General features: G+C 40.6%; 1 protein-coding gene across 2 annotated transcripts in view; it reads right to left on the bottom strand.

The window, feature by feature from the left end:
• Positions 1 to 216: 216 nt before the first annotated feature.
• Positions 217 to 9381, bottom strand: part of LOC113250605 (aldehyde oxidase 2) — a 78553-nt gene continuing 69388 nt past the window's right edge. For both annotated transcript variants that reach the window (XM_057303837.1, XM_026492221.4), the window contains 2 exons: positions 2860 to 2935; positions 217 to 576 (listed from right to left, as the gene is read on the bottom strand). In XM_057303837.1, coding sequence (XP_057159820.1) covers positions 2887 to 2935 — 49 coding nt within the window. In that variant the 3' untranslated portion in view covers positions 217 to 576; positions 2860 to 2886. The remainder of the gene's footprint in view (positions 577 to 2859; positions 2936 to 9381) is intronic.

Below are 9381 nucleotides of genomic sequence, written 5' to 3'. Positions count from 1 at the left end.
AATTCCAAAAGAATGTTAACCAGTTGAAGAGCTGACCTAGATGAGTAAAATACCATTCCTTTGCTGTCAAATATACGCGCAGAGACCCATAGCTAATTCACAGTAGGAACAAAACAAAAACTTGCACAACTCTTGCGGTGTTCTTACCTGTTGCCACTGAATCAAACATATCCTTGAGAAAAGTAATCACCTTTGGCTACTCAATCGAACACATCCTTGGGAAAAGTAATCACATGTTTATTTACTGAGAAGTGTTTTTCCTTCTAGGTTTGTAACTTGCACTACTAGTCCAGCTAGATTGGATGGACACAGAAAAACAATTTGCTTTTAGAGAATATTTACGTGATATCTTCAGAAACAAATCAAACTTAAATTTGGCTACTGTGGATATTGCAGTTTGTCTGGTGCCCTCTAGCCTAGAAAGTCTAAGTAAATAATTTATAAATAATGATTCATCTTTAACCTAATCAGAGACTTGAATAATGTTTCTAAAATTCATGTCTTTTTTCCACAACAGTATAAGAATATCAGTTTGGATTCACAAACCATCTTTTCACTCTTGAAAAACTGAAACACCTGGAAAAAAAAGAAAAGAGAATAATTATAGAAGTGTGCAAATCCCCCAACTTTTTCTTATAAGGAAAACAACAAGTGGTTGAAGAATTGGGTTGGTAAGGCTTTATGGATATGAATAAGTACATTTAGGTAGTTCTTATTCTTCCTTGGCCTCCATGTCTTCATTTGTAAAATAAATGAGAAGCTGGATGAGCTCAGAGATTTTCACACATTTTTAGCAGAGTTTCAAAATGTTATGGGAACACACACACATATATATGATTTTAGTGTGGTATAAAATTTAATAAAGTCAATGTTTAACACTTGCTTATAAAGCAAATACATGAGAACAATTATGCTATTTTGAAGAAAGCAAAAATCTGAAATTGCAGGTAAAGGATGACAGTTAAAGATTCAGAATGCAATTTATATCTGCATTTTAAAAAAATTGCACAGCATGGAGATAATTCTGTCACATCAGTAGCTGTCACATCAGTAGCTGTAAGTGGTAAAGTACCAAAGGAGATGTTTCGGTTTGGTTTTGATTTTTGCTTTTTAAATTTCTCTTGCACTCTGAGAATGGTCTTTATTTTGAAGTTTGTACAAAATCTTGACAACCCAGTTCATTCACTGGTGGTCTCCAATTTGTTAAAGTTTGGCACTTGGGATATCTGAGTGTGTGTGTGTGTGTGTGTGTAGCTTTCCTTGGTTGAGTACTAGTGTCAGGTAAAATGCTGTGCACTTTACAAACCTTGTTTTATACAGAGATTAGAGTGAATTTGCCATCGTATCCACATTTAATTTTAATATTTGGAAAGAGAGAGGTAGGGAGAGAGAGAATAATTAAAGAGCTAGGTAATCTGCCCTCTATATGTAGGTGTATGTTTTTTAATTACTATTTTATAATAATTTAAAATGTAATTTAAAATGTTGACTATTTTGATTTTTGTTGTTATTGTGAAAGGAGAAACAAAAATTTCATCAATTATTTAGTGTGACTTAGCAAAACTATCAACCCAAGTTCTTAAGTGACAAAGCACAATGGAATTAAACAGATCTGGTAACACACGTAGGTTGTTTTAGACATTTAATTGGAAAATTGGAGTTTGATGAAAAATTTTTTTCTCTGATTCTATGATGTAGTTCTCCTCTGCTTTCATTTTTTTTTTTTTTAAAGTTGCCCAATAAGTGTGCAGAGAAACAGTTTAATGTTCCAACAATGAAAGTGTATTTCTTCTTGTCCGCCTATTTCCCAGGCAGGTTTGGTGACTATGCTCCAAGGCCTTCACTGCTCTGTGTTTTGTGTTAAGCTGCACTACAAAATTGTAGCAGTTGAACTCAACGAGTACAACTAGGTACCTCTTTTATATAGCACTAATTGATTATAAATGTGGAAAGCAATAGATTTTAATTTTGTGCTTTGCACTCAAGATATATGTGATTCTCAAAAGAATCAGGGAACAGGATCTTTAAAATATCGTAATCTGGGGCACCTGGGTGGCTCAGTTGGTTGAGAGGGTGCCTTTGGCTCAGGTCATGATCTCAGGGTCCTGGGATTGAGCCCTGCGTTGGGCTCCTTGCTCAGTAGGGAACCTGCTTCTCCTTCTCCCTCTGCCTGCTGTTTCCCCAGCTTATGCTCTCGCTCTCTCTCTCTCTGTGTCAAATAAATATACAAAATCTTTTAAAAAAATAAAATAAAATATCTTAATCTACAACTTCCTCATTTTAAATTTTATTTTAAGATGAAAAGAAAAACTGGGACACCTGTCTGGCTTAGTCGAAGGAGCATGTGACTCTTGATCTCAGAGTTGTGAGTTGGGTGTAGAGATTACCTAAAAATAAAATCTTTAAAAAAGAAATGAAAAGAAAAATTGCTGTTTTTCTTGGGTAAAATACCCTGACTTTCCTAGTCAGCATCCAAAGCCATGCATGTTTACTGTTAAAAAATTAAAATGTTGGATAAGATTTAAAAATGAAACGAGAAGGCTCCTGGGTGGCTCAGTCAGTTAAAGGTCTGCCTTCGGCTCAGGTCATGATCCCAGGGTGCTGGGCGGCAGGGTGCCCTGCTCATCTGGGAGCCTGCTTCTCCCCCTCCCTCAGCCCCTCCCCTTGCTCCTTCTCTTTCTCTCTCTCTCTCTTGCTCACTCCCTGTCTCAAATGAATAAAGAATCTTAAAAAAAAAAAAAGAAACTAAATTTATACATTTGTGCAATCCTAAATTTCCTTAGACCACAGTTTGAAAGCTACTGGACTGGCTGATGTTTTCTCTTTCTGAGTAATTATCTTTCAGCTTAATAATCTTACCTTTTAGGAAATGACAGCAATGTTATGCTATAGGGATAGACCAAGGTCTAAATGTCTTCGGGTCATCTCTTGGGATCTAAGAAAGAAAGCAAATAAAATAATATCATAATGCCATTGCGCTATCTCACCAGAAAAACTATCTCGAATCTGCAGGCTTTGAAAAATTTTCTGATAGGAGGAGGCAGAGTTTTCCTGAGGAATGGGAAGGTACCATTCCTCTCATGACAACTCTGAAAAGACAGTGATTCTGTGTTGTGATCTCTGCTACACTTAAATGTTCTTAAGAGGGCAGTTTGATTAGTTACCTATCTTCTTCCCTTCCCAGATGTGAATTCCAAAGAGAATGATATATCTCATTTGGGGTAGAGAGAGTGTGCACAAGCAGGGGTGGGTAGGGCGGAGGGCCAGAGGGAGAAGGAGAAGCAGACTTCCCACTGAACAGGGAGTCCAAAGTGGGGCTCGATCCCAGGACCCTGAGATCAGGACCTGAGCCAAAGGCAGATGCTTAACAACTGAGCCACCCAGGCGCCTCTGATCATGATATATCTTAGGAAAATGTTTGGGGGAGGATAGTGGGAAGGGGAGAGTGATAGGCTGAGAGTTGTTTGCACTGGAGCCTACAGACTTGGTCTTCTCTGCAGTGATCTGAGAACAGCCTCATCTACACCTTTAGCCAAATGATTTGTGTGGAACAGTGCCCTTTGCTAATTAGCCCCCAGGCTCATTCTACTATCCTGGGCTACAAGCCCCAAGAATTTGACTTGTTTATCCTTCCTGTGCACCTCAATTCCTGTCCTCTGCTGGGAATTCCCCCTGCCTTAGGTCTGGCAGAAAGCAGATATTCCTCACCTCTGCTGTTGTCCTGTTTTTGTTTGAAGAGTTGACTTTTAGTTACAAAAATGTTAAAAACAAAAATAAACTTCCCATAAGTAATAGAAAGTTATGAAGATTCCAAAAAGCTTTTCTCCTAATATTTGTTTCACAGAAATACAAAAAGAAGACAAAAAAACAAACCAAAAAAAACTCAACTTCTAACCTGTTATCATTACAAATTCTGTTCTGTTTGCTCTTAGTCTGTATTGAAACGTAAATGGGGGGCTAGGTTTGCCTTTCTCAAAGGGCCTTTTCGTATTCTCTGCTTAACTGGGGCTCTGGGAGTTGCTTGGCTATCTTATTTAGAATCAGCCTGTTGCACCTGGGCTGGGCAGGACACGGACAAAGCGCCTCAGTCTAGTCTGAGGTGGGTCCAGGTCAGCTCCTCTGCTAACGGAAACGGAAGTTTTAGTCTTTCCCAAAACCTGCTTCCAATTCTTTTCACCAGACCTAGGCCCCCAGGATGCCCCTCTGCTTTGGAACACAGACCAATAGTCATTGAGGGCCTTCTTGAGTCTCACCAACTCCCTAGCTCTTGGAGTGAGGACCTAACTTTTTTTGTTGTTGTTCTCACAGGCCCCACCTCTGGGACTTAACCTGCTCTTCGTTGGCTTTGGGTGATCTTCCCTTTATCTTCTTTGCTTAGTGCCATCATCCCCTTCCTTCTCCATTCTATTTCTCCTTGTTGGTTCTCAATAATTAAGGCAGCATTCACTATGACTGTCAAGACCAATTCTGCTTTTTCATTAACCGTCAGCTTCTGAGATGTATCTGGCCCAATCTCATTGGTCTCAAAGTCTAGTGACAGTGGGTGGTTGCCATCAATGCAAGATATTTTAACATCATCATTGCACAGTAAAGGATTAAGTCAGCAGGGCTGGGTTGTCCAAACCCTGCACATTCCAAAAAAAGTTTTAGCACCAGACAAGCTCCTGAGAGGTGACTCCAAGGTCCTTGAAATGCCACCTGATAAGAGGTCTTTGTTTATCTGGGGCCTTGAGCCGTGTGATATCATTTGACCTCTGGAAGATCTGGACACTGAGTAATTAAGGTCAGATGCAGGCAACTTATGCCTCCTTGACTGATCTCTAATAAAAACTCTGGACACCAAGGCTCAGGTAAGCTTCTCTGGTTGGCAATACCTTGTATATCTTCTCATACATCATTGCTGGGAGAATTAGGTCTTGTCTATGTGACTCCACTGGGAGAGGACAACTGGAAGCTTATGCCTGGTCTGTTCTCGACCCTGCCCTATGTTCATGTTTCCTTTGCTGATGTTAACCTGTATCTTTTCACTGTGATAAACCATAACCATGAGTATACCAGCTTTTCTGAGTTCTGTGAGTCCATGTAGTGAATCATTACACCTGAAAGTGGTCTTGTGGACTTTTGACTCAATCATCTTCATTATCATCACCATCATCATCCTCATCATCAGTGTGTATTGACCACTTACTATGTGTGACAACTTTTCATGCATTATCTTATCAATCCTTACAACAACACTATAAAGTAATTAGAATTATCCTCTCCACACACATCTCCCCTCATTTTATAAATAAGGAAACTAAATGATCAGAGAAGTGATATAAATCACCAAAGGGAGAGCCAGGATTCTAAGCCACATCCTTCTGACTCCAGGGCCTGTGTCTTAACCACTAAGTACATTGGAACTCTTTCCACTGCTAAACAGCTGCTTCTTTCCTGTTCCACTTCCTGCATTGCTTGCTCCCTCTCTTCCTCTGAGGAATGCCTCCAGCTTTGCCCTGCTCCTTTTTAGGTGCCGTCCCTACCTCTCTTCTGCCCCTGCTTCTCTCACATAAAGGAGTAACCTTCCAGAGACCTAGTAGGAGAGCTCTTAGATACAAAAATACACGTTCAGTAACAGTGTCAGATAACCCCCCTCAGTAGTAAGAAAGGCCACTGCATGAAGCGTCATCCAGCACTGCAGGGAACAGATTTAGTCTCTTCACCCAGGACCAGCATGTTCACCCTGGAACCACTTTCGCAGCCTGTTAGAGTGCCAGTAAAACCTCTTCCCAGACAGCATGAGGGGCAGGGAGGAGAATGCGATGAAGACCGACAGTCTGAGGGTGTATGCACATGTGCACGTGTGTGTGTGTGTGTGTGTGTGTATGTGTTTGTGTGCATCTCACAGGAACAGAACGGTGAACAGCATTCTGAAGAAGGCACCACAGAGCCTCTGTTGCGAGTCGTCTCCTGAGTGATGCATTCATGTCTACGCTCCCGCTCACAGAACCCATGGGGCCAGGGTGTGTCTGTGCTGCTTTTAAGGTCTTGCCAAGTATCTGTGGCTTAGCTTTAAGCAGAACAGATGCAGAATGCATGTTTCTACATGTGATGGGGGTAGGTTCCAAAACTGCAAAGAAATAGAAGGCTATCTTGTAGGACTGGCAGTACCTCTCCCTCTGCTCAGAGAAACACAAGGCAGCACACAGGATGTGCGGTGGAGGACTAGTGTTTGGGGGCAAACCAGCTGACGGTAGTGGAGGCAAACAGGGCTGCTCACAGTGCAGGAAATGTTCGCGTGTCTCTCCTTCATTGGTCAGGAAGGGCTCCCTTTGCTGAACCAAACAGGTGGCACTTTTAATGCTGCCAACTCTCACTGATTCTGGGCATCTGGAAATGCAAAAGAAGCAGGAAGGGAAAATGCAGCGTGGGGGTGGCAAGGTGCTAGTGATGCAGAGGGAAGGGAGTAGGTGGGAGGAGGCCGGATTAGGGTTTGCAGAGTGAGGAAGGTAAAGGCCTTCAGACACCAGACACCCGCCACTGTTCAGAATAAAAGGACAGGGCAGGCATGGCCCTCGGCATTGGGGTCCGGTCTAGAATGAAAGGACTGTTTCCCATGAGGTTGCTCTGAAGTCCAACCTCAGCCTCACATAGGACGCACGCACTTGTTGTGGTTGCAAGTATTCCTTAGGAGTCAGCATTATAAAGCTGCCCCTTCAAAATGTGGGGTGAACTGAAACCTGCTTACATACTTGTTTCTAAGCTGAGTGTCGGCTTTTAGCTTTTGGGAGATGGAAACTGAATCTGTTCCTTGGCTTTACGTGGCTTCCCACGGTAGCAGCCCCCATACATCATGGTGTTGTAGCTACTTTAATAAATACTTCTTGCTGCTAGTGATAACAAGGTTTTTGTATTTGTCCTACTGCCAAATTCTTCAAGGCAGGATTTTTCTAATTCTTAAGGCTGTGGAGCTCTTCATATCTCTGAATCTTAAAACCTTTTTTTTTTTTTTTGGATGAAATCACTGTTTCTAAGGAAACGCTCTAACTTGAAAGTATTAATTAGGTATTTTCTGTATATCTTTAAAAGAAATTTCCTTTTTTTTTCCCTTGTGGAATTTTAAATGACTATACAAAACACATATTCGAAGAACTACACTTTTCTTTCTTCCGTCACCAAAAAGGGAATATATAGAGATGACGTTTCTGGCTGTGCCTGGCTGAGCCAGGATGCTTTGCTGCGCTCAGAGCAGAAACTACCACCAGCAACACTGTTCTGACCAGGAGTTAACCACCTAGGAAAGGGCCCATGGATAAAAACAACAAACAACAACTCTGATCAAGGTAACCAAAGCCACAGATGTCAACAATCTTTGACATAGTAAATGATTGTTCAAATAGAAGAATTTTGTGTGTGTGTGTGTGTGTGTGTCTGTGTGCTTTTTGTTGAAACTTGAAACTAATTATCTGTGAAAATGAGGCTGCTAGTCTTAAGGGTTATTTTTTTCGGCCCTTAGCAGGTCAACTTGATTTAATGTGGAAATTCTTTTTTAAACCCGTTGGGAGAGGCATGTTTTGAAGTAAGTCATTAATAGTTACGGGTATTTGGTGGAGACTTCACTTTAATATTTACAGAGTGACTTGTATTTACACAATATTTTTACACGCATTATTTTATTTAATTCCAAAGGAAAAGTATTGAGGGTTTGACCATCATTTCTGTTTAAGAAATAGATATAGGCAGGCTGTTATTTACCTTATGGTTATAAGGAGGTTATTAAAAGAGGAGGCTTTAGATTTTCCAATGCTCGTGTTCTGGTACACAGGCCTTCTGAGCCTCTCGCCTTCTTATGTGTCAGAACAAATTGTGTTTTGACAACAGAACTCAAAGGCCAAATATACTAGGAGTGTTAATATCTATTTCTCAAAAAAAGTTTATTTTTTTATTTATTTTTTTTTTTTTTGCATAGTACAGTGTTATATGCCAGGGTGAATCATTATATACACTTGACCCTTGAACAACGTGGGGGCTGGGGTACTGATCCCCTGTGAAGCTGAAAATTCCCTTATAATTTTGACTCCCCCAAAACTTAAGTACTAATAGCCTACTGTTGACTGAAATGAACGATGTTACTGATAACAGAGTTGATTAACACATATATATTATATACTGTATTCTTATTATAAAGTAAGAGATGAGAAGAGGTCATAACAAATCTCAAGGAAGAGGAGATACATTTAATGGTGCTGCACCATAATAAATCTGGGTGTAAGTGAACCCGCACAGCTCAAACCCATGTTGTTCAAGGGGCGACTGTATCTCGATTAAAATATCATGTTGTAGTTTGAGTAAATGTAAATCTCATATAGGCTCAGATTTGTTCTAAGATGCTTTAAAGAGACTGGTCTGTGTGAGGAGCCAGGCCATGAGAACTTTAGGAGGCCTGTTGTGTGAACAAATCATATTTTCCAAAGAACTGAAGATATAGACCTGGATTGCAATAGAGTTTAGTTACAAGGGAAGCTGGAATAAGGATTATTCAGGTTTCACCCTCCTGATGTGAAGATAAGTAAGCCACAAATTTTATTTTTATTTATTTATAAATTTAATTAATTAATTATTTTTTGAGAGAGAGAGAGAGCAAGTGTGGGAGGGGCAGAGAGAGAAGGAGAGGGAGAATCTGAAGCAGGCTCCACACTCAGCCTGGAGCTTGATGCAGGGCTCTATCTCACAACCCTGAGATCATGACCTGAGCCAAAATCAAGAGTTTGACGCTTAACCCATGGAGCCACCCAGGCGCCCCACACATTTTTATTTCTGCTGTCTCTATGCCAGGAAGAACAACAACTGCACCCTTTTAGTTACAAGTCTTTTCTACCAATATCAGAGACTTACAAGATAAGGCCATTTTTGAGGACTACTTGGTCCCATGCTACTTTGAATCCAATGAAACTGCCACAGGGCCTTTGCATTAACTATTCTCTGCCTGTAACATACCATACCATTCCCAGCTTTATGGTTGCTCCCTCACTTCACTCAAGCCTCAGCTCAAATATCAATGCCCTAGAGAAAATTTCTCTAATAAACCATCAAAAATAATCTAAAATAATCTCTCCATCACATTCTTGCCCCCTGTTTTTCTATTTTGCTTCACAGTATTTATCACCACCTGAAATTATAGTGTGTGTGCTTCCTTGTTTACTGTCTGGTTTCCCCAGTAGAATGTAAGCTCCATGTGGGCTGTGATTGACTGGCTAACTATGTCTTTAGTTCCCCCGCAATGTCCGGTGCATGGAAAAAATGAATGAATGATTGCATGATGAATTATCGAAGCTGGGGCCAAATCCAAGACCTCTTTGACTTTAAGAAAAGGTTAAGGCTAAGTTAGAAAAGTTTTGT

This window comes from Ursus arctos, unplaced genomic scaffold (assembly GCF_023065955.2).
Source record: "Ursus arctos isolate Adak ecotype North America unplaced genomic scaffold, UrsArc2.0 scaffold_1, whole genome shotgun sequence".
Classification (NCBI taxonomy): Eukaryota; Metazoa; Chordata; class Mammalia; order Carnivora; family Ursidae; genus Ursus; species Ursus arctos.
Note: the sequence above shows the minus strand (reverse complement) of the source record. Positions and strands in the feature narration are given on the sequence as shown.